This window comes from Galeopterus variegatus, unplaced genomic scaffold (genome assembly GCF_000696425.1).
Source record: "Galeopterus variegatus unplaced genomic scaffold, G_variegatus-3.0.2 Scaffold4089, whole genome shotgun sequence".
Classification (NCBI taxonomy): domain Eukaryota; kingdom Metazoa; phylum Chordata; class Mammalia; order Dermoptera; family Cynocephalidae; genus Galeopterus; species Galeopterus variegatus.
This window is the reverse complement of record NW_007730200.1, coordinates 120,474-146,530: the sequence shown is the minus strand read 5'-3', so window position 1 is coordinate 146,530 and position 26,057 is coordinate 120,474. Positions and strand designations below refer to the sequence as shown.

The 26,057-nt window shown below is 35.0% G+C and overlaps 1 protein-coding gene across 1 annotated transcript; it reads left to right on the top strand.

Annotated features, from left to right (window-relative positions):
- Window positions 1-321: 321 nt before the first annotated feature.
- Window positions 322-22,461, top strand: FBXO47 (F-box protein 47). Its single transcript, XM_008586729.1, has 11 exons — window positions 322-494; window positions 2,805-3,008; window positions 3,402-3,572; window positions 6,249-6,325; window positions 7,887-7,964; window positions 9,489-9,597; window positions 14,387-14,563; window positions 15,515-15,661; window positions 18,252-18,394; window positions 20,645-20,804; window positions 21,569-22,461. The coding sequence occupies exons 2-11, from the start codon at window positions 2,831-2,833 to the stop codon at window positions 21,679-21,681; spliced, it is 1,353 nt and encodes a 450-aa protein (XP_008584951.1). The 5' UTR covers window positions 322-494; window positions 2,805-2,830; the 3' UTR covers window positions 21,682-22,461.
- The last annotated feature ends 3,596 nt before the right edge of the window (window positions 22,462-26,057 follow it).

The following is a 26,057-nucleotide window of genomic DNA, read 5'->3' as shown; positions in this document are numbered from 1 at the left end:
TCAAAAATTGCCTCAAAACTAGGTGAAAAGGAAGTAGCTGGAGGCGACCTGCGGCTCGCCAGGTTTCGACTCTCGCACTGCACCCTCCGCTCCCCGCGACTGTAGCGACTCCAGCCCCTTCCCGGCTTCCACCAGGAGCGAAGCGTGGCCGCGGCCCTGGCTCGGGCGCCCAGAACCCCGCCCTTGTTAATTATTCATGAGAAGGAGGGCCCGGTGGGAGCCGCGTCGCAGAGCTATTCATGGAGGGGGCGTGGCCTCACCCCCGCTGGGGCTCCTGGGAGGGTTTAAAAAATATGCCTGAGGCCGCGGGGGCGCCTGGGAGGTGGGAACGCAGCTCGGCCGCCGACCCGGGCCGGACCCGCCCTTATTCCTGTGGAAAAAGCTTGAGGAGATATTTTCTTTCTGAAACATTAAGAAATTTGAGGACGGTGGGGCAAAACGACTAAGTTCCATTTTCCTGTGACTCTTTAGCCGGAAAACTGTCAAAATCTGTGGTAAAAAGAGGTTTCTTTTTCCTCAAATATTTTCTGGAGATAATTTCATCTTTTCATGGACTGAACGGGGATAAAAAAAAAAAATGCATCCCCCTGTGGTTTGATTCTCTTCTTGGCCGGTCTCTCTGGTGGGTCTCCCCACAGATGGGGTGGATCTCTTCAAAAGGTTTTGTTAAATGAAAACAAAACCGAAATGCTGGTCAATTGCTGTTTGCGGTTTTTCTCTGAAGGGGGGCGGGGAGAATTAATCCGGTTGGGCCCTCAAAACTTTTCACACAAAACTTAGTGCGATGGAACGGGGTCATTGAACCATCATGTTATTATTATTATTTTGGTCTGTGATTCTCATTCTCTAGAGGGGTTGAGAGGAAACCAGAATTATTTGGGGTGATTCGGGATGATGGCTTTAGGATTTTTTGAAAAGCCCGCTGTTTCCCCCCAAAACGTCCAGCTCTGAGTGAGGAAACCAAGGAATTGTAAGAGGAGACTTGAGTTTTAGAAGAATTTGGGTCCTTTTTTTTTTTTTAATCCTTTCAGAGATTTAAATATATATTCATAGTGGTGACACACGGAAGTCTCCTGGGTGTCAGTGAGTTTTTGAAGAGTCCACAAGCCCCACCCAAGTCTCATTTTACACGGTTCCTGAGAAACAGGACAAATCGTAGGCCAAATTTATATTTTATTGTAGTGAAAATGCTTTAAAATGCCTACTGTGAAAAGTTAAGAAATAACTTCGTGGATTAAATAAATTGGGATTCTTCTACTTGGTGGAATTGCACGCAGCTATTAAAATATATGTACTTGTACAAGTATATTTATTGGCATGGAAAGAGAATTCATAAAAAGATTACAAAATAGAATGAATAGTGATTCCCCTTTTTTGTTCAAAAAAAGCAATATATATATATATATATCTAAAATTCTGGAAGGATATAAACCAAAGTGTTTATAAGTGAATTTAATTTTCTTTTTATTTAGCTATATATTTTTAAAACCATGCAAAGGAGCAGAATATTTAGCTGTGTTTTGTAGGCTTTTTGACATGTTACTTGGGTAATTTTAATGATTATTTTTAAATATCTACTGATTTAAATATTCACTGAATGCTGAAGCTAAGTGTTATGGTATGGTTTTAAAGGAAGTTCAGATTATGCTTTTCACTAAACACTATATATCTTTTTCATGTTCCTGAATGTGTAAGTAACTTTAAATTGATGTAAGTTGATATGTAACCTTTTAAGGTGTGTAAGTAACTGTGTGAGCTTAGCAATTTTGTACAGAGGAGAAAGTTAGATTTATTTGTAACTCTGATGAAATTTCTTAGTTGTTACTTCAGAAACAAGGAGCCTTAGACTGTAATTGCAGTTATGCATGTATATATGTATATGAATATATACACAGAAGACATTGTTTTCTGAACTGGAGCAATAAAATAACACAAAGTCACTGTGTGTGATGCATAATATATTTTTTAAGAATTATTGTTTAGTGTAAGTAATCAGTGATTTTAATCAGTCACAATTAATAAGTTCCCTTTCAGAAATGTTCATCTTTGAAATCAAGTTGTATGGACTTGTAAGACTTATCAAGGACTATTATTAACAAAAGGTGGAATTGAGAGAATTATTATTATTCATCTCTTTGAGTCTTATTAATTTTACAAGACTTTAATTTCACTGCTTACCCAGCACATAGTTGTGTATTACACAGCACATAATTGATAATAGTAATGCCACCTATTTAATGTATTAGAGCTAGTAAATTTAAATAGCTCCAAACTTAGTCTCTATTTTTTATGTTTGTTTTTATTGTTTCTAACAAAGAACATGTCAGTACTTAGTTTTGAAGAAACAGGAAAACATTACTACAAATTTTTAAAGCTATAATAATACTTTGATTTTTTTAAATATAAAGGTTGTAAAGACAACATACTAGTTGATATTGAATGTATTTTTATGTTATATTGATTCTTGTGTTCTCTTACTTTTTTTTCTATTTTGTATTTCTCTTTTCTTAGAATATATCTCATCCAAATACACATCTTATTTCCTGCTAAAACTCTTACTCTATCTAGAATATTTGGCAAAGAGATAAAGGATTTAAAAATTTTTCAAATGATGCTGAGATGAATATATGGAGTCTATTGGTGGGAACTCCATAAATTGGATATGACATTAAAACTTTTGTAAATATGGAGAGACAGCTATCACCCATCAAAGTATCAACCTCTTTATTAAGAAAAATAACAACAGCCTTCGTTGCTTTAATTTCCTTTCTTCTTTGTCTCTTTTACTTTGTTTTTGTAACCAGGATAAATTCGTGATATAAGAAAAAGGATGGCATCTAGAATAAATACCGGTTTCACTTTGATTCCTAACCAGAAATATAGACGTAGTAATCGTCGATCCAGCTATTTTTCCACAATTGACTCAGATTCTCAGCCCTTATCAACACTTGGAAATTTTAAAGCCTTGCCGTTGGAAATATTCCAAATAACTTTAAGATATTTGTCAGGTGAGGTTTGGGACTATGAATAAGCTACACAAGATACTAGAATATTTTTATTTTTCCCAAGAACTAGTTTGTTATCTTAGGCCCTGCTAAGTGTTAGTGGCATTCACGTGAAGTTTATTTTCTAAAGTTTCATCATTGTTAGGTAAAGGGTACAATGAGAAAGCACAATACTCAAATTCTTTCAAGTATGCCTCTGTTTATAATGTCATGGTAACTTAATTTTTACATCCCAACATGTTTCTAATTCATTGAAAACTAGATTTAAAACAATTTTAAGATTTTTCCCACTGGGTTTATTATTAGTATTGTTAGTTAGCTTATAAATTAATAGACTGTACAAATAGTGATGTTCTTGCATTTAAGCCATTCATACATATACATTTCTTTTGGTAGTGAAGGATATCAGCATGCTAAGTATGGTGTCCAAAACAGTCAGCCAGTACATCATTAATTATATCTCAACCTCGTCAGGAAGCAAAAGATTTTTACTTCAGGACTTTCATAACCTTGAGCTGCCTGGCAGGAGACAAGACTCTGCTATACTGGAGCACTACAGATCTCTAGGTAATTTATGTAATAAGAATACAACAAGTAGAGAACCACACTTAATTAAAAAGGATTTCATTATACGATTCTGTTTGGCCAGTGGGATGTGGAATATTTCCTAAAATGTACCTATTTCTGTGATGCCTTTACTCTTCAGTGTGAGGGCTTTCCCTTAACAGTCCCTTACACTTCTCTTTAATGATGAGAAAGTGTTGGTCCTTATGATTTCATGTGGATATAATATCACCTATGCTTATTGTCTAGGTGGCTTACCAGCTTAGGAAATTGATGCATTTTCTATGCTTCACTTCCTATGAATCTAATGATTTTTATCTCTTTCTCTTTCCCTTTCAGCCATAATCTAGTCCTTAAAAATGGAAAAGAAATTTAAACACATTATTGTGAAAGATCATTTATTCTCTTAAAAGGAACTATGGTTTTCTTTTTTTTTTAAGTACTCTACACATTTACTAATAAATCGTTACTCTATAATTAAATTGACCTTATCAAAGGAAATTCTGTATAATCTTTTCTCCCTTGATTTGTAATCATTTATGTCTTTTAACCCATTCATTATTTCATTATCCCTAATAAAATTCTAATTTTGGCTTGACTAATGACACCAATTTAATTATAAAACCACTTTATAATTAACCAAAGTATGGCAATAAAATCAAGTATGAAGATGATGTTGGGATTTAAATAAATGCATAATAATAAGTTAAGTGAATATTGCTTTTTAGTAGCCCAAGGATGCCTAATGTTAAGATGATAAAATAAGACTATATAGATATGTAAATACATCAAAGTATATTTGATAAGTATATTTAATAAGATCAAATGAAAGGTGTGTAATTTGATTACAGTGTTGTTGGTTTTAGTATTTATGATAAGACATAGTAAAGCCTGTAACAGAATATGGCAATACTTTTTGCTCCTTTTCATTGTGAATATCTTTATTCTCCCTGACCAAGTCTCAATTGCGTAAACAAACAAACAAAGAAAAAAAGTGTTAAGACAATTATATGGACAAGTCAGTTAAAAAATACAAGTGACAGCTGGCCGTTTATCTCAGTTGGTTAGAGCACAGCCTTATAACACGGTCATGGGTTTGGAGGTCATGTGTTTGGATCTCTGTACCAGCCAGCTGCACCCCCCCAAATTTTTTAATTAAACAGTTTTTAAAAAATTCAAATTTGTACTGATCTTAATAGCTAGCTTTTAAAAACAGTTTTATTAATGTAATGATTTCAACCTTCCATTTAATTTTGATGCAGACACCTGGCTTATGACTAATTCTTTAGGTAAACGTTTGATGTACTTACCATTTTATCATGTTACCATTCCTATCTAATATGTTCTTGTTTTCAGACATTAAAATAACATTTTCAGAATCCTGCACTTTGAAGATTATAAATTTTAATTTGCTTCTTCATACAAAACAGAGCAGATGGCCAGTATGGAAAGAACATTATATCTGACTGTATTTTAGTGAGAACTTAAAGAAGTTGGTCTCTAAAGGGTATAGCAGAGCACCTGTGTTTAAAAAAAAAAAAAGTCTGCCAGTATTGGGTTTTATGGTAAATTGCAACCCTGTCATCTTATATACTAAACTAAGGAGGGTTTATGTTTAAAACTCAATTCGGGTCATGTGTTACTCAAACATAACAACAAAAAAAAGTCTGCCAGTATTGGGTTTTATGGTAAATTGCAACCCTGTCATCTTATATACAAAACTAAGGAGGGTTTATGTTTAAAACTCAATTCGGGTCATGTGTTACTCAAACATAACAACTTATAAAAATAAATTAGATTCCCATAGATTTTTCAGAATTATGTAAAGTAATTCTTATGTAAAAAAGAAAATACAGAGATGATGAAAGCTGAAGAAAGTCATGAGATTCAGGTATACATTTTTCTATGATGTAGTTGGAGGATAATTGCCCTTATAGGAATGCTAACAATGTATTGCCATTTTAGGAAAACAACTGTTAGAGGAAAGAAATCTTACACTTCCTGTCACTGTAGTTCAAGTTACATCTCACTGAGAAACTGGAGTCTTATTTGTTGTTGTTTTTTTAAAATATCTGAACACAAAATTCTATACATTCTTAACATGGCAGGCCCCATAAAAGGATATCTTTGAAGGAAGAGATAGATATTTCATCCAAAGTGGATACTTTCTGTGAGCAAAAATGACTTCTAACCTTTGAAATTTTAAATACTTATGACTTTAAATTTTTGTATTTGGAGAGAGGAATACGAAATCTCTTCTCGTTCTTTCCATGTTTTACCTTAACAACTCAAAACATATTTTGTGGACATGAGGTTAACTTCAAGAGATATTGGAGTCTGTTTGGAAGAAAGACAAAATAAAGTTTCCCTTGTGTATCTTTCTATGTCTTATGATCATATCTTTTTAAATCTAAATACTTTTCCATATGTGTTCTATAGTGTCGATTTCACAATTTTTTACAAGATTTTATACCACCGCCTCATAAGTGAACATCAGAGTCACTTGGTAAACACCATATATTATAACTGTTTTGCATTCTTCCTCCCAAACTTTCTCTTAAAAACCATATCAACTTATAGTCCACTGTGATACACCATACTTGATTTTCAAGAGACATTATGCTGTGCTCTATTGATATTCTTAAACTAATTGTGTTGTCGTTTTTTCTTGTGTCTCAGGTCTACTATTTAAAAGATGCACGTTGCTGCTACCCACCAAAGAAAGGCTAAAGTACATTCACAAGATACTCACAGAAGTAAGATCATACTTCTGAATTAGTTAATAACCTTGATTTCCAGAAAAGATATTTTATTATTAAATGTCTTACATTCATTTTATTTTATTTATTTTTTAAAAAAAATTTTATTGACACATATTGATGGTACGTATTTATGGGGTACAGAGTTATATTTCTTTATTTTTTTTTTAAAAGATGACTGGTGGGCCGGCCCGGTGGCGCACTGCTACAGTGCGCCGCTTGGGAGCACGGTGGCGCTCCCACCGAGGGTTCGGATCCCACATACAGACCGGCTCCTGCTCACTGTCTGAGCAAGGGGCGGGCGCAGCACCAAGGGTTGCGATCCCGTTGCTGGTCCCGGTCTGGTACGGGCGCAACACTGAGGGTTGCGGTCCGTTGCTGGACACGAAAAAAGACAAAAAAAAAAAAAAAGATGACTGGTAAGGAGATCTTAACCCTTGACTTGGTGTTGTCAGCACCACGCTCTCCCAAATGAGCGAACCGGCAATCCCTATATAGGGATCCGAACCCATGGCCTTGGTGTTATCAGTACCACACTCTCCCAAGTGAGCCACGGGCCGGCCCAGGAAAGTATTTTTAATATATAAAATGACAAACCTTTTGTGGTAATAGACTTGGAAATGTATATCAACATGTTTGGGCATAATCTCTGTGTAAGACTGAGTTTTATATACAAATCCAAACATACTTCCAGTTTTGATAGTTCAGTTCTATACTCAGTAGTATGCATACTGTTTCTGATGCACTGACTTTTTTCCATGTCAGTATTTGTGTTGAGTTCTGGTTTATATTATTGCAGCAGCTTTGCAGATGGTCTTTCTGCTATCCATTTTGTCATTCCCCAAACTGTTTTGTATACTGAATCAAGGTTACTCTTCCTAAAACATCACATACATCAGGATACCTTTCTTACTTAAAATCTTTCAGTGGCCCCTGTACCAGCCAGCTGCCAAAAAAACCCCAAAAGACCAAAAACAAAACCTTTCAGTGGCTACTCAGTTTCTGCAAGATAAGGCCCAAAGTCCATAGCTAGTATTTAGGGTTCTCCTGACAATACAACCTTACTTTCTACTGCTTTGAGCTTAATTAAGCTGTTAATAATATTTCTTACCAAATAGACATTGTTTATTTTACCTCCATACAATTTTATCCTTATTGTTTCCCTCACCAAACCTTCCCACTGGTTATTTCCGAATCTACTTTATGACATTGCTTATTTCATGTTTCCTTCATAAGCTTTTTTATCATTACCAAATTTTATCTTTCCCCCGCTTTTATATTATCCGATATAGTCTTTATTCAGTTATTTTTAAGATTTATACATATTCTAACCTGAATTATTATAATTTCATGTGTATGTCTTATTCTCCTAAATAAATTGTGAGCTCCCTAAGGGCAGAGACTTTGTTTTATACTTCTTTTGTAATACTCAGCTATGTAATACAATCCTAATCAGAATATATACTGAAAAAATTCTAGCGTATTTCCATTAAATTTGAATGTCAAATCATTGTACAGTTCCACTGAAAATGAGAAATTAACATTATTATCTTTACAGATTTCCTGTTTTAAATTCAATGGCTGTGCAGCTCCTATGCAATGTTTAGGATTACCATGTTATGGCATATTTTTACAGGTACTTTTTTTAATGAAAGAAGAAATGGAATACTTTTTGACCTGTTAACAAGTAGAGCGTGTAATCTACCTTTCATAGGTTAATAGAAGTTATAATAATCTTAAAGAGAGCAAAATAAAATTGTAAATATTTGAGAATGTATTAATCTAATAGTGTGTTTGCCATCTTATATTTTCTTCTTGGGTTTCTCATTGGTGAAAAATGTTTGATATTTATTTTCTCTACACCAGTGTCCTCGAAGTTTCCAGCCAATTGTAAAGACTAGAATTATTATGCGGTGGTATGAGTGTATGCACATATATATATATATATATATATATACACACACACACACACACACAGTGAGTTTAAAGTCTTGGGCTGGTTATTTAAGGTGTGATTTTAGAAATCAACTAAAATGTATGATTTCAAGTACGTTTTTTACTAATCTTTTATTGTAAACAAAGAAGATAATAATAACTAGCATTTCTTGAGCCCTTATTATGTACCAGACACTGTCCTAAGTGGTTTACACGCTTTAACTAATTTAAAACTTACAACAGCCTTGTGAGGTATGCACCGCACCTGGAAGAATCTTGCTCTGTATCCCAGCCTACCAGCCCTCAGATCCTACACACCCAGACTCCAGGGGCCTAGGGCCTCCTACTAGCCTTCTTCCAAGACAGATTTTTGCTTCTTTAATTTTGTTTTTGTTTTTTGTTTCTCTCTTTCTTTGGGACAGGTAATACATACCTATGTATTCATGTAAAATTCCAAAGGTACAAAATGTATAAAATGAGAACTAAGTCTCCCTCCAAGGTCTGTCCCTTGTCCACTGAGTTCCTTCATCAGTAATCACTGTTAAAGTTTCTCACATGTCCTTCCAGAGGGAATAAGAATAATTTTTAAAGTACTGAAATCCAGTTAACTATTTTAAGAAGAATTTTTGTGATCAATCAACCTTTCAAAATCTAAATGTAGTTGTATACCATATATATATTTTTTCCCCTTTTCATATGTTTGTGCATTCTAGTATGTTCAAATATAATTATTAAATTTTTGTCCTGGTAAAGGTTTTTTGTTTTTTCACATCAAAGAGTCCTAAATAAGTGCTCAGAATTGTCACATTAAAATATCATTTTCATTTGTAAGCATTATCCTAAATGACAGCTAGAGGGGGTCAAAGAGGTTCTACTGTAGTCTTAAAACTAAGCCACAGTGTGGTTGTGAGTCAGATGTCTAAAGTTGTGTTCCAGGGTTTTGGTCTTACTTTGTTATTTTCTTCATTTGTCAAAATTCAGGATTTGGTACCATTTAAAAGTTCTCTGAAAAGATACTCCCTTTCCAACCAAGAATAAACTCGATTTTGGAGCATTTCTAGGTTTTCTTTATATAAATTTCTTGTTAATTTGAATAGTTCCATGGTAGATAAAAATTGCACATTGACTTGATCATGTGCTAAAAACAGTTATGCTCATAAGTGACTTACATTTTGATTTGATGGTCTGAACATCTGCAGTGTTTCCTTTATTTTATTTTCCTCAGACCTTAACAGCAGGTTGGGATGATCTCGAGTGCCATCGTGTTTATAACTTTTTATGTGAACTGACTCATCTCTCCCGCAAGATGCAGACTGCTGTCTGCAGCAAACCAGGTAAAGAACTACAGTTCACAGACGATATTATATAGAGATTAAGACAGAAAAAAAAAAAAAAAAAGAAGAGTATATTTAAAAGTAAATTGTGGGAGGGCTAGCTGGTTAGCTCAGCTGGTAAGAACACAGCCTTATCACACCAGCAGTTCAGATCCCCATACTGGCCAGCCACCCAGAAAAAAAAAAAAAAGTAAATTGTGGCGAACATACAAGAGAACTTCAAAAAGTTAGTGGAAAAATATAATTAAAAGATAATACAAATCCTTCTATGAACTTTTTTAAGACCGCTCTTACACAGACAAAGAAATGTAAGAGAATGATAAACACTGAATGGAATAGTTAGGCAAAAAGCCCTATGGGAAAAGAGACATAGTCAGAGGGCTTCAACTGTATTAATATTTTATTCCTTAAGCTGGGTAGTGAATACAAAGGAGTTCGTTATAGTATTCTTTAACTCTTTTTTTTAAATTTTATTTATTTATTTATTTTAATTGAAACGTAATTGTTTCTACATATCTGTGAGGTACAGAGTTGACTATCAGTATTTGTGTACGATATGTGATGATCAAATCAGAATAGCTGTAATTGAAACGTAATTGTTTCTACATATCTGCGAGGTACAGAGTTGACTATCAGTATTTGTGTACGATATGTGATGATCAAATCAGAATAGCTGGCATATCCGTCAGTACAGAATGTATTCATTCTTTGTGTCCATTAACCAATTTTTCCCTAGCCTCCTCCCTCTTTAACCTTTCCATATACCTGAAATCTTTTATATTTTTAAAATTATAGAACTTTACATCTGGCAATTTCCCACTCTGAGAAACTCCCACAATGTGCACAAGGAGACATGTATGGGGTACTTCACAGAATTCAGGGAAAGATTAATATTATCTTTCAATTCTATTTTCCACAAACTTTTTGAAGTACCCTCTTATAAGAATGACCATTGCAGCATTATTTGTAACTGTGAAAAGCTGCAAACAACCTCAATGCCTGTTGTCAGGAGAATGGATAAATGAATTGTGGTATATTCATACAGCTAAAATCATCGGTAGTTAAAATTAATGACTAGATCCACATATATTAATATGGGTAAATCTTAAAACATAATTTGAAGGCTAGCCAGTAAGCTCAGTTGGTTAGAGCACAGCTTTGTAATACCAAGGTCAAAGATTGGGTCCCATACTAGCCAGCTGCCAACAAAACAAAACAAAACAACATAATTTGAGAAAAAGGGTTACCAAAGGATACCTTCAGTATGATACCATTTATATACATGATTAAAAATGTAAAACAATTATATTTATTCCTTATGGTTACATACATATGTAAAATAGTATAAGAACATATACTTTTTTTCAAAAGGTATGATGATTAATTTTATGTCAACTTGGCTAGGCCACAGTACCCAGATATTTGGTCACACATTATCCTAGGTGTTTCTGTGTAGGTATTTTTTAGATGAGCTTAACATTTGAATCAGTAGACTTTGAGGAAGGCAGGTTACCCTCCATAATGTCAGTGGGTCTCATCCAGTCAGTTGAAAGCCTTAATAGAAAAAGACTGACCACCCCAAGCAAGAAGGAATTCTGCCAGCAGACTGCCTTTGAGATAAATATATATATCTATCCTGTTGGTTCTATTTCTCCAGAGAACCCTTACTGATAAAGGAGGGACAAAACCCAAATTTAGGATGGTGACTACCTCTGGGGAGGAAAGAGAAAAGAATTAGAAGTGATATACAAGAAGCTTTCTATCTTTGTATCTTCAATGTTTATTTTTAAAAATCTGAAGCAAATATAGCAAGAAGTAGAGCTTTGACAAAGCTAGGTGATTGGTACACAGTATTTGTTGTAGTGTCTCTGCTTTTCTTTAAGCTTGAAATACTTCATTATAAAACAAATTTTAAATCAAAAGGGCAGATTTAGAAGTCCAATGAAACAACAGCAAAATTAATTTATGATGTTTCTCCCTTGATCAAAAATTTTTATTAGATCCATGATGTCTTCAAAATAAAGTCAAATTTATACTGGCCTTTACATTCTGGTCCCAACTTACTTTTTCAAACTCATTGCTCACTACTTTCATATCATTTTGACATAGGCATATTGCTCTACTCACTGTGTCTCAGAAACCTCTTAAACATTTCTACCTCAGTACCTTTTATTCATTCTATCTCATTTTCTTGAAATAACATCTCTCCTTGTCCTTTTTTTTTTTTTTTTGGAAACTGGCCAGTAAAGGGATCTGAATCCTTGACCATGGTATTATTACACCACGTTCCAACCAGCTGAGTTAACCGGCCAGCCCTTTCTCATCCTTAAAGACCCAATTTGCCTGACCTCCTCTGTAAATCCTTTCCTGATCAACCCAGGCCTCAATAATCTCTGTCCTCTAAACGTCTGTGTTACTTGGCTTGACATAGCAGGGGGTGCTTACATATGGCCTTGGATCATTAGTAGACTTTCCATTTACTCTTGTCTCACCTACAAGTAAGTAGAACGTAAATGGTGTAAAAATGTAAGATGTAAAATGGTGCAGCTTCTATGGAAGACAGTTTGGCTATTCCTCAAAAAGCTAAACATACCATATGACCCAGCAATTCCACTCTTAGGTATAAACCTAATGGAGCTGAGAGCAGGCACTTGGACAGATACTTGTATGTTAATGTTCATTGCTGCATTATTAACAATAGACAAAATATGGAAACAACCCGTGTCCACCAACAGATGAATGTATAAACAAAATTATGAGCCTTGAAAACATGCTAAGTAAAAGAAGCCAGGAACAAAAAGGACCAATATTGCATGACTCTATTTATATGAGATACTAAGAACAGGCAAATTTATAGAGACAGAAGATAGATTAGAAGTTACCAGAAGCTGGGGGAGGGGAGAATGGGGACTTATTGCTTGATGGTTATAGTTTGTATTTGGAGTGATAAAAAAGTTTTGGATATAGACAGTGAAGAACAGGCAAATTTATAGAGACAGAAGATAGATTAGAAGTTACCAGAAGCTGGGGGAGGGGAGAATGGGGAGTTATTGCTTGATGGTTATAGTTTGTATTTGGAGTGATAAAAAAGTTTTGGATATAGACAGTGGTAATAGTTGGATAACATTGTGAATATAATTGATACTACTGAGTTGTACACTTAAAAATGGTTAAAATGGCTGATTTTGTGTTATATTTTGCCACAATTTTTAAAATTAATAATATATCAAAAACCATTGAATTGTACCAGCCAGTTGCCAAGAACAAACAAAAAAACAAAAACAAAAACCACACTGAATTGTACACTTTAAATGGGTGAATTGTATGGTATGTAAATTATATTTCAATAAAGCTGTTAAAAAAAAAAAAACACAGTGTGATACCATTTTACATCTACTAGGTGGCTAAAATTAAAAAGTTAGATACCAAGAATGTGGAGACATCCAAATCCTCATATATTGCTGGTGGGAATGTAAAATGGTACAGATACTTTGGAAAACAGTCTGACAGTTCCTCAAATGATTAAATGTAGAGTTACCATATGACCCAGCAATTCCACTCCTGGGTATATCCCCAAGAGAAATGAAAATGTATTTCCACACAGAAACTTGAACACAAATGTTTTTTTTTCTTTTTTTTTTTTTGTTATTTTTATTATTTTTTGCTTGAACACAAATGTTTTTTTTTCTTTTTTTTTTTTTGTTATTTTTATTATTTTTTGCTTGAACACAAATGTTAATAGCAGCATTATTCATAATAGCCAAAAGGTGGAAACAACCCAAATGTCCATCAGTGAGTGAATGGATAAACAAGATGTGGTATATCCGTACAATGGAATATAATCTGCCCATAAAAAGGAATAAGTACTGATATATGCTACAACATGGATGAATCTTGAAAAGACTATGCTAAGTGAAATAAGCCAGTCACAAAAGACCACATACTATATTATTTCACTCATACGAAATTCCAGAATAGGGAAATCAATGGAGACAGAAAGTAGATATTGGTTGTTTAGGGCTGAGGGTGGTAAAGGACAGAGAGATAGGGGGATGATAGCTAAAAGAACAGGATTTCTTTTTGAAGTGATGAAAATGTACTAAAATTGACTGGTTATGGCTAAACGTATCTGTAACTATACTAAAACCATTGAACTGTACACTTTAAATGTGTAAATTGTATGGTATGTGAATTATAGCTCAATAAAGCGGTTTTTATCTTTTTTTTTTTTTTAAAAGATGACCGGTAAGGGGATCTTAACCCTTGACTTGGTGTCGTCAGCACCACGCTCAGCCAGTGAGCGAACCGGCCATCCCTATGTGGGATCCGAACCCGGGGCCTTGGTGTTATCAGCACCGCACTCTCCCGAGTGAGCCACGGGCCGGCCCAATAAAGCGGTTTTTAAAAAAAGTCCCTCAATAATCTAAAATTTTTATGGAGAAAAATGAAGTAACACTTCAGTACAAAGTATATTAATCATGTATGTCTTTGACCTTTCTCTATTTCTTTCTAAATCCAAAATTTTATAAGATTCTGGTAAACTTAAGCATGTCTTTTGATTGTCTCATTATTAAAAGTATTGGATATAAATCAGAAAGGTAAGGGTAAGCAGATAAACTATAAAGTTAGGGCAGCTTAAGAGCAGATAATTTCTTGGTTACTTCCTGTTTAGAAACCCAATTTATGATCATTGTTTAACCTCAATGGTTAATAGGTTGCTCTGATCACTCTCCGACACTCACATCAACCTTTCTAGGAAGAATGGTTTACAATTCTTTTGTCTTCATAGGAAGTGCTCGAAAACTGGAGTTAAGGATCAGATTGTTCTGTAGGAATGTCCTGCTTGATCACTGGACACATCGAAGTGATTCTGCTTTTTGGTTGACACGAATATTAAAACCATGGCCAATGGTGAATCAGGCAAGATTGCTGTATATCATCTTTGGGCCAATATCTCCTCAGGATGGTGAGCACCCATTTTTCGGGGATGCGTGTTATATAATTGGTTAATTACTTTATTTTAGAAAGTATATCTTTTTGTACCTGCTCAATTTCATCATTCCTAATAGCTAAACTGTATTTCATGATTTCATACCTGTATATTACATTAACTTATATATAACCTAAGCTTCAAGACAGAAATTGTTCTGCTGTAGGCCGTGACCAAATATATTCCTATCATTTCTGGTTTATATACAATAGCTCCTTTTCATTTTTAAACATTATCTTAACTCAAGGTTATATTTGCTACTAGATTGGTGTCAGTGAAGCAAAGTGATAGTCAGAATTGATGCTTAATTTTGCATAATACGATTTTTTGCAAGTTTTTTGCCTCTCAATTTTGCTTAGATTAATATTAAAAGTATCATGCATTTCTTTAGCTCACACTGATTTATGTCAGAAGGTAACAAGCTTAAAGTATGTTGAGTAACAACAGGAAGCCAGTCCAAGATGAAAATTTTGTTTGTAATCCACAAAGACAGTTGGTCATAGGAAATAATCAAAAGTTAACTGAATTACTCTGTTTTGATATAAATGTGTGAAAGATTTTCAAATATAATATTCTCTCTTTTTGAAAGATATCTGTAGGTTCTTTTTATTTTATTAAGATTACACCAATTGCTTATTTCAATTTCTATTATGGGATAGCATTATCTTTGAACTAGAAGCACTATTCTGCATCATGAAATTACCTTTTCTTTACTTCATTTAGCTATTGCTGATGTGCTTCATCATATCAGTAAGAAACATTATACTGTTATCGGAATTGACCTTTCATTATGAAAGTTAAAATGAAAGTAGCTTATATAAGTAAATGGATTCCATTATGCAATCCACTTTCCTTTTTAAACAATCCATGAAGTCTTTATCAGAAAGCCAACTATTCTGTTATAGCCTAGTTTTTGTTTTAATTCAGGACAGGTAGTTTGGCAGAAAATGATAGAAGGTCCTACAGATGAATCCAGTCTGAAAGGTTTGGCTGATGCCATTAGATTGCTATATGACACTCGCACCAAAGAGTGGACAACAGATGATGTTATCAGTCTTGTAGATGAACTATCAGGTAAAAATATATATTTACTAACAGAATAATAGAAATTTATTATTAGAATACAGTTGTAAAATAGTAAGATAATTCTATAAGTGAAGTACCTATTAGACATCACTAAATGCTCTAAAATATTTAAAGAGTTGGGCATTATGTTTGAAGAAAATGCATATAATCATCTTACTTTCCTTCAATTGCCAATTATATAAATACATATATATTTTTTAAATTTAATTTTTTTATTGAATCAAAATTGATTATACATATTTTGGGGGTTCAACATTGAGATATGTTGATCAAATCAATATTATTAGCATATATATTGTTACAAATCATAATTATTCTTTATGCCCCTTGTCCAATCTCTCCACATCCCCCATCCCTTCCCCCTCTCCCCACTAATTACCCTAGATTTCTTCTCTCCTTCTGAAAGAATAATAGTTACTCTGTTCACTTGTTGCCTAGATGATCTGTCCAATGCTGAGAGGTATGATCAGGTCCCCCAATATTATCATAGAGCAAATGCTTCCTCTGTCACTCTGAAATGGGCTTTGTGGAGAGAGACATCCTCTTCTTTTCTTTATCTTTGCTGGTGACTCACCTTGTTCCAATGCACTCCAGTGGTTGGTGGACCATCTGCATGGTGGTTGTGGCGTCTAGCCGCTTTTGTGGCAGCCATGGTTATTGTGGTGGCTGTGGTGGGCTACCCACATGGAGGTGATGTTTTTGGCATGCTCCTTGGTGCTGCTGGTGTGCCTGGTTGTGGGAGAGGGGTTCGCTTCCTGGCTCCATGCCTCAGGTCACCAGGTGGGCCCTGAGGTGCTGATGCAGTGTGCCTAGTTGTGGGAGGGGGCTCTGTTCCCTTTCTCCATGCCTCGGGTCCCCAGGCAGGCCCCGAGGCACTGGTGGTGTGCCTGGGCCGGAACTAATGTTTTGTCCTTTGCTTACTTCTAAAATGGGGGAACTTCCTGTGGGAACCAGTACTTGAGCTGTGTGGTTGAACTAAATTATTGCTCTGCTGCTGTTTCCCTAGGGAAGGCTTTTTGTGTAGCTCAAGGTTTAATGGTTGACCTTATAGGTACTTCGGGCTCTCCAGAGACCCGGGGGGTCTGGATTGTGTAGAAACTCTGATATGGGCCTGAGTTTTTTCATCAAACTGCACCCCATGCAATTCTGCATTCCCGACCAGTCCCCTCTGAGTGGTCCTGTGATGATTTGGCGGCAGGCCAGCTGTCCTTGCTGTGTCCCAGTGTTCTCCCAGTGGGCCTGTGCTCCAAACACTTCCCATGGGACGGGCCCTGCACTGGTCCCTTGCAATGACTTACCAGTCTCTTAATGACTCCCTTTTTTCAGTTGTTCTTGCTCCTCCCTCCTGCGTGGGTCCATGGGAACCCTATTAGTGGTCTTGCTGTCCTGGGGGCCGCCAAGGCCCTCTTCTCCCCTGCTGCCTCCAAGCACCTCCATCTGAAGGGCATAGCTGCGGCTTCTGCCATCTCCTGCTCCACGCACTCAGCAGCTCCAGGCTTAAAACGGTCGTGGCACAAAATGCTCAGAGCAGTTTTTTCTTTCTCTCATCATAGTTTCTCCCACCTTCATGAACTCCATTGGCGGCAGGCCAGCTGTCCTTGCTGTGTCCCAGTGTTCTCCCAGTGGGCCTGTGCTCCAAACACTTCCCATGGGATGGGCCCTGCACTGGTCCCTTGCAATGACTTACCAGTCTCTTAATGACTCCCTTTTTTCAGTTGTTCTTGCTCCCCCCTCCTGCGTGGGTCCATGGGAACCCTATTAGTGGTCTTGCTGTCCTGGGGGCCGCCAAGGCCCTCTTCTCCCCTGCTTCCTCCAAGCACCTCCATCTGAAGGGCATAGCTGCGGCTTCTGCCAGCTCCTGCTCCACGCACTCAGCAGCCCCAGGCTTAAAACGGTCGTGGCACGAAATGCTCAGAGCAGTTTTTTCTTTCTCTCATCATAGTTTCTCCCACCTTCATGAACTCCATAGGTCTCTCCTCCTCTTTCCCTGAGCTCCAGCGGCCCCAGCTTGGCTGACGTTACATTTTTATAGTTGTAAATTGGTTGATTTGTGGGAGAGAGTGACACTGGGGACCGTCTATTCCACCATCTTGACTAGAACTCCCCTATAAATGTATATTTTTTATTATTTGAAAGCTTCATTATTTAATTAGCTCAGTTATTCCCATTTTGCAGGTTCTCAGAAACACCCTCCTAAGTTATGTAAGAAGAAAGCCTTCTCCTGCTGGTATAGGAGAGGTGAAACAATTCTTGCCATTCCTGTATAGTCCTTTAGATGTTAAAGTTTACAAGGTTTCTTTCCTTACACAGGATTAGAGCACCTTGCCTGCTAATCTATGTGTAGGAGAATTGCTTTGCCTATATTACTAGTACATTTGTAAGAGCTGCCATGACATGGCAATAATCTGTGTCTCTGGTTGAATGCTGTAATTGAAAAACTGAAGTATTTTTTCTGAGCATTTCCCTTGGCACTAATTGTATTTCCAGTATGGTGATATAATATTGCATGTATTTAATGATATTTACTATAGCTATTGTGTAATTTCTCATTAAATAACTGTTCTTCCTCTAATAAAAGTGGTTCCCCGTGAGTGGCTTCTAGAGAATAATGCACGTCTCCTAATCCTAAGTGGGAATAACATCTGTTTCACTTTCATGGCTAGTAAAGCTGTGAATGGACGGGCACTTGAATTGGCAAGGCTCATAGTCTTTTTGGCTTTGGTAAGTAAAAATATAGTTTTTCTCTAGCAAGTTGTTTAACATTTCAGTTGACCTACCAAGGAGCTTCCCTAAAGAAATTGAAATGTGCACAAAACACTTTGAAAGAATAAACATTTAATTATATATTTTTAATACTTATTTTTCAAAATATTAAAATATATGCAATATATTGGGCCGGCCCGGTGGTGCACTGCTACAGTGCGCCGCTTGGGAAACGCAGTGGCGTTCCCACCGAGGGTTCGGATCCCACATACAGACCGGCCGCTCACTGGCTGAGCGAGGTGTGGGGGCGACACCGAGGGTTGCGATCCCGTTGCCGGTCCCGGTCCGGTGCGGGCGCGACACTGAGGGTTGCGATCCGTTGCCGGTCACGAAAAAGGACAAAAAGGAAAATATATATATATATATATATATATGCAATATACTATATTTAGAATAATATTTGAAGTCATTCCTTATATTGATCCCTCTCCACTTTACATCTAGATTGTCATTATACAGCTCTGCTAAGCTATATTCTTAAAAATAGGATTTTTAAAAAAGAGTCCCAGTTAATTTGCTTCAAAATAATTAATGTAGGAGTCGGGTGGGGAGGGAATGTGGAAGTAAATGGGCGTAGAGTTGAAACAAAATTGGTAATTGTTGAAGGTGGGAAATGGGTACTGGGGATTCATTTTACTATTCCCTCTACTTTTGTATAGTTAAAATGTTTCAAAATAAAAATTCTTAAAATATATTTAATATTCATTCATTTAACATAAATTTATTGAGTGCTTACTATGGGCCATAAACTGTGTGAGATTCTAGGACTGTGGAAATTAATAGAACAAATCTCTGACCACAAGCCACTTACATTCTTTTAAGAAATATCAAGATATACAAAAATAAACATAGTGGGATAAGTATAAAAATATATATACAAAAAGAGGTGGCTGAGAGAGAGACAGAATCAGGTGAGAGTAGAGGACAGAGAGGACTTCCCCAATCCCAGTAGATAAATGTTTTAAAAAATGAAGAGAAAGAGTTTATCAGGCAGATAGAGGGTGGCAGTAGATTATTCAAGGCAGCAGAGAAGTCGAACCACGTGACTATATTCAAGGCACTGTAAGCAGTTCAGAATTATTTCTAAAGTTTAAAACATACAGAAGAGGAGTAGAGGAGGTGAGGTTAGAAAGGGGGAGACTATGTATGGAAGGGCTTTGTGTAGGCCGTTCTGTGGAGCTTGAACCCATCTTCTGATAGGAAGCTGCTGAAAAGTTTTAAGAAGGGAGGAGAAGTGATTAGTTTTATGTTTTTGGCAGGTCATTTTGGAGCAGTATAGCAAATGGAATGGAGAGAAAGTCACTAGGGGTAGAGAAGCCTTTTCTAACATCTTAACTCTGATCATTATTTTTTTATATACTCTCTTTGTCTTCATTTGCTGTTAATGTTCTTAAGCCATTGTACATGTGGGGTAAGTCATCTCCCAAAATAAATTGCAAGCCCTTTGAAATCCAGGGCCATGTCAATTATTTCTTTCATAATGCTTGATACAATGCTTTATACATAAGAAGTAGTCAAACAGTCTTTCCTGTCAGATTGACGTTATTTAGTTACACTACTATATAGTTTATTTTCAAGCTGTACGTTATCTATTTGGCTGAGTTACATTGTGCAAGTAAATATTAGTAAATAAATCTTTTACCTTTCAGTCAATTTAAGCTAGGAACATGTAAACTTTAATTTCTTACTTTTAATAATGGATAAACAAATTTCCTAAAACTCTCAAGAAGTATATGGAAAGTTTTTCAAGAGGAAAGTTTATAATACCATAGAGTCTTGCTTATTGAAATTGCCTATTTGTTTACCACCCTCATTGGACTCCTTGAAAATAGAGCTGAGTTTTTATGGTTTGTCATAGTATCTTCAGTTCTTAGCAAGTGCTCAATAAATGTTTATTGAATGAGTGAATGAGCAGAAGTCTTGCTTTTCATATGTTAACTGTTTTCAATATTAGTTCTTGCATTAATAAATAATATTCCATGATAATCTTGGACCGGCTTTTTATTTACTTTGTACTTTTTCCCACTAAAATTGTACCATTCGAAAGCAAAGGAGTATTAGATATAAGAGCATTTCCCCCTTATACAATACAGTGTCATGTATAATAAATTATGTAAAATCATAAACCATCATTGTCGATAACATTTTCAAATTCTACATATTTTTTCACATGAAGGCTTACCATAATTCTTTGTATGTCTAAATCAGGTGTGTGAGAAAGAACTATACTGCATGGATTGGGCAGTTAAAATGATGCAAAAAGTCTGTAAAGTCTTTAGCACTCCAGTAGAAAGACATAACTTCCTGCAGAGTGTGGCAAATGCATTTGCATGTATTATAATGGAAATGCTGCAATCAATTACGTCTGGTGAGTAGGAATGCAGATAGTGCATAGGTATAAGTAAAAATGCACTCTAGTCTCCACTGAAGACAGAGCTAGGACAGAGCTAGTTCTGAGTAGACTTTTCTTTTTGGTGGCTGGACAGTATGGGAATTCAACCTTGGTGTTAGCAGCACCAGGCTCTAACCAGCTGAGCTAACCAGCCAACCCTGTGTAGACTTTTACTTCTAAACTAACAATGGAAGGAGCAGACTTTTTGTTTTTCCATTGGGATATATTTAGTTCCTGGCTCTTGTCACTTTTAAGATCTGGTATTGGTTTTAATAGAGAACATAAAGTTGAAGAGTTGGCTCTGAAAGAACCCAATTTCAATTTTGCATAGCAAGAAAATTTTAACTTGCTCACTTACTATCATAGTCATCATAATAATATCTTATATTTGTATAGTTTACAACAAATATTATTTTACAGTTTTATTAGGTAGTCAACATGATAATTAACCCTATTTGACAGATGAGAAAATTAAGGCTTAGAGAAGTTACCTGAGTCACCCAAGGTCATAAAGCTAGAAGCAATAAAGCATGGGCCAGTATTCTTCTTACTTCTAATCCAGTGTTCTTATATAATTCCATGATTTCAGTGGGTAATGTCTGACTTAGTAAAAGGTCACTAACTTTTGCTTAAATATTATTAGGGACAATTAGAATATCTTGTTTCACATAAATCATATATTTAAAATTTTAACTGTCATTTTCTTTTCCCTACTGTCTGTTCCTGTGCATGGCATATAGGAGACCGTGAAGAAGATGACAGAAACTTTTTGAATTTGTTCCATCTTGTACATGCTCAGGCTAACTTCCATAAGGAGGTCCTGTATTTGACCATGAATACTCTACCTAAATAGTCAGAAAGCTTTGCCTTTAAAGAATACCTCACTGAACTCAGAATTAGAAGAGTGCTACTTTTTCACACCTGAAAAATAGCATCCATGTGACTTTTTATCATCTAAGTAACCTAAGAATTCGAGAGCTGCAAAGAACTTTAGAAGCAGCTGTTTATACCATTATTAATATAAAAATAACTGGCAAATCCAAGAATGTATTAAGATTTCTCTGGAAAACAAGCTCTGCCTTTTCAGGTTTTAGTAAACCTAACACCAAATTGAAATGGAATATTAACTATCCAAGACTCTGGGGCCAGCCCAACCTGGATGTGTGGATCTTTGAAGCAAGAGAAATTTCTATTTTATAGTTAGAGCAGACCCAAATTCACTAAATAATATGTATTTGTTCACTTCGCTTAAGTTATCTAGACATAGCCCAGATGTTTTGTGAGGATTTGCAATATGGTATTTTGGAATGTACAGAATATAAATCACATTTTTACCACCTTCTTGGCATATGCTTACAAAGAACATTATATTTTGTTCATGTTTTGCGTGAACTAACAGATTTTTTAAAAGTGTGTATGTGTGTATAGACATATGCATAATATATGTAGGTATATATGCATACCTACATATGCACATGTCTTTCTTTAAGATGAATCATACAAAAGGTCTGTAAGTAGAGAAAGGTATATATTGCCTCAATATAATCAAATCATCTTTTATACCTTCCTGGGGATTAGAATAAAATGTTGCAAATAAGGAAAAATGTAAAATGAAAGAAAGTAGTTATTCTGCTGCTAGGACAATTTTTACAAATAACTTGAAGTTCTTTCTAAAGCTTTTCTCCCAATCTCAAGAAGTGGAATTTGATGAAAGACCCTAGAAGCATGGATGGTTAGAGCAGCCCATGAGAGAGTGGGGTTTCTCTTCACTCAATTGTAAATGGTTTCCAAGAAGCTCCAGGACTATTTCAGTCTGACTAGCATCTGCCACCACCACTTTTACTATTAAAGCAGATGATAATAGTGTCTAACCGGGGTGAAATAATGCTGGATCCCTCCTGGATCTTGCATTCTCTTCTCCTTGGATTTGATCACTTTACTTCTGCTGAAGACACTCTTTCTCACAGGACTTCTCAGAGCTGACTTTCTTTTCTTAAGCCCTTGATTAAACTCACTTTTGGAGCTGACAGAGGGAAGAAACACTAGAGGATATGGAAATTACCTGCAGAAGTGGGGTGTACATTTTCAAATGTTTGGCAAGAGGAGTTCAGTAAGAGATTAATAGAACTAAAGAAGAGTGAAAATTGTGGAGAAAGTATAAATTGTGATAACAGAATTTTACTATATTTCAGTAGCAAAAGCACTTACCTTAGTTTTTGTAGGGTCAGAATTTAGCTGCCTTTCTTTGATGGATTGTCCAACTATAATTCCATTGGTGGCAGGAATTTTTTTGTCCAGAATTTTACATTAGCATACTTATGGAGAAACAATGCTCTGTTTTTATCCCAGTTTCATTTTCTTCTCAATTTAAGAATTCACCCACAACTGAATTATAAAAATTAAAAGTTGGCAGATATGAGAGTATAAAATAACACCTTAATTAGTTTTTTCTCCCCCCGACCCTTTTTTTCCCATACATGCTTGGAAAGCATGGATTTATTTATCAAAACATTGGTGATTCCAAGTTGAGAATATACCTCATTTGATTATTTGAGAGGGAAAAGAAAAATAAAGAAAAAAATAAAAATTTTAATATAAATAGTGAATTTTTAAATATTTTACTAAATATATGGTAAGTTTAATTTTCTTAGAGAAAGAAATTTGGCATTGTGAAGTTTCCTTGAATTCCTTGAATTATGCAAGTCTCCACAGCATTATTTTCAGCAGGTTTACAAAAGAAACATAATTTAATTTAAAACATTTTTGATTTAGGTTTTGAATCTCTATACACACTTGAATTGACTGTGCTGTAAATTTTTTAAACTCACATTGTATTTCATTATTCTCAATAATTGTGAGATTACTATCTCACCCTCCCTAGAAATTTGGAACATAAAAAGTTCGATCTATTCTTTGGGTGCAGTAGATAAATCATATCATTTTGCCACCAATAAAAAGTAAACTGACAAATTCTTATTCAGTTATTAATAGATATAAATAACACTTATGACCAAATTTGTAGTTTTTTCTATTCAGTGGTCCAGTTTTTTGCTGAATATATTTGTCATCAGTAATAAAGTGTAATACCAAATTTTAAGGTGGGAGATGAACCTGCAAAAATATATTATCATCATCATCATTATTGATATTTAAGTGATGGTATAGGCAGTCAAATTGCCACACAGAAAAAGGAGCATTTGCCAAAAGGATAGCCAAAAAACACTAGAAGACTGACAATTTCTAACAAGAACAGTCATAATATAACCATGTAACCTGCAAGTCAGATAATTTAACCCATAACTTTTTCTAAATTAGGAGATTAGTCTGAATTAGAAGAACAGGCTCTTTTTTCCCTTTTTTTTTTTTTTTTCTTTTTTAGTCTTTTTTAAGTTTAAAAGGGCCAGTTGATCTTTTTTCCTTTTTATAGTGATTTCCTCAGTCTCTTTGATTTTGATTTGAGGGTGAATATTACTTCCACTAGAAGGCAAGCTCAACAACACATCATTATATTTATCTTTATTACTGTTTCTACACATACCCCACACCATAATAGTACTAATAAACTAATGATGCTACTTTTCTTAGAAAGTAATTTAAAGTTTTTATCTTGTGATAAATACTCTTTACCTTATGAAACCGTAGAACTTTAACACTTTTTTTGGATGATTTCTTCTCATGTCCTTCTGTCACCTTCGTAGTATTCACAATGCAGGCAGTAGATGACTACACTTGGGAAGTGGTTCGAGTGTTCAAGTTCAAGGGTTGTTTAACAGGCTCTTCTCAATAGCATAAACAATAGGCAGCTTTTTTCACACTTTTCCCATCCTATGATGACTTAGCTCATGCTTCCAGTTCTTCTGTTAGTAGCAAAAATTTTCTTGTCAGGTTAATTATTCACCTTTGGAGATTAGAGCAAGTATGAGGTGTCCAGCAGAAGGTGCTACTGGAAGAGCCTTCTTATGTCAATAAAAAACAAAAACTAACCTCTTTGTGTGATTATCACTCAAGAGTTAACCTCTTTATGGGAATAGTACTCAATTATATGATTACAGATTTTTATGTTAAAGGGTAAAAACAAAGTTGCTACAGAAGCCTCTTTGGTTATTCGACATCTTAATAGCAATGTGACTTCTGTAGCATTTCTGCTAGCAGGTAGCTGTGAAACCTGTATGAAATCAGGACATGCACATTATGCTCCTTGGTTCGTTGAGGCATCACTAAGATAGGAGATATGAAAGACAGCTGTACTGGACAATGTTCTCCAGGTTAAAACAAAAAAGTGCCAAAGGACTAATTAAGAATGTAGTTTTGTTGATCAAGAAAACAACTTTAACTCCAGAAAATCCCTCAAGTAACTGGAGACTTAAAAACAACTAAACAGCCTCTGAAAGGCCCTTAAATTAAAAAAATATTCGGATCCCAGTACTGGCCAACTGGTAAAATAAAAAATCTTTTAAAAAATTTTTAAATAATATTTGTAGACATTCTAAAATCACTGCTTTCTTAAAGGTGCATAAAACTTAAAAATATGCATTGTTATTTCAAAAGTATTGTATTTATGGTAAAATATCTTTGATACAGAAATATTTAATGTTTGCTAAATTTTATTTAATTTGTTATTTATTCATATTAATAAACTTAAAATTGGAAATATTTCCAACTTGTTCAGAGTGTTTCATTATACAAGTCATTGAATTTCTTATAAGGGAATTTATCTTTATTTAAGCTGTTAATTACAGCTCTACCATGACCAAAAAATGCAGTGTCTTAATACAATGTTGCAACTAGCTATTTATTTGTATATATTATATTTATGCTTAATATTATAACATAAAAAATTAAATAACTTCATTTAATAGTAAAAACTCATAAATTGAATGGTAATCTATAAGTAGAACAGTATTCTACAATGTTTTGCTATTTAATTCAGAGACCAAATCCTCAAGCAATTAATATTCTAATTGCTGCTAAACTACAAATGCTACAGTTATCATAGGTTAACACCAGTTTCGAAAAACAAAATGTGTAATTAAGTGTTGTTTATTACCTGCAATTTCCCATAACTACAAAATCTTACAGTGTTTTCTAAGAACAAAGTTCTTAAATCTTTCTGAATGCATCTGCTTTTGCATGTTTGACTTTATAATGGAAGTTATGTCAATGGCTTTTTCTGTTTCCCCCTTTACATATGTTTTACTTTCCCCCCCTTCTGTTTTACTTTTGTTTAAA

Coding starts and splice junctions, on each gene's coding strand:
- FBXO47 (XM_008586729.1), top strand. CDS start 2,831: ATGGCATCTAGAATAAATACCGGTTTCACTTTGATTCCTAACCAGAAA. Junction 3,009..3,401: donor AACTTTAAGATATTTGTCAG/GTGAGGTTTGGG, acceptor TTCTTTTGGTAG/TGAAGGATATCAGCATGCTA. Junction 3,573..6,248: donor GGAGCACTACAGATCTCTAG/GTAATTTATGTA, acceptor CTTGTGTCTCAG/GTCTACTATTTAAAAGATGC.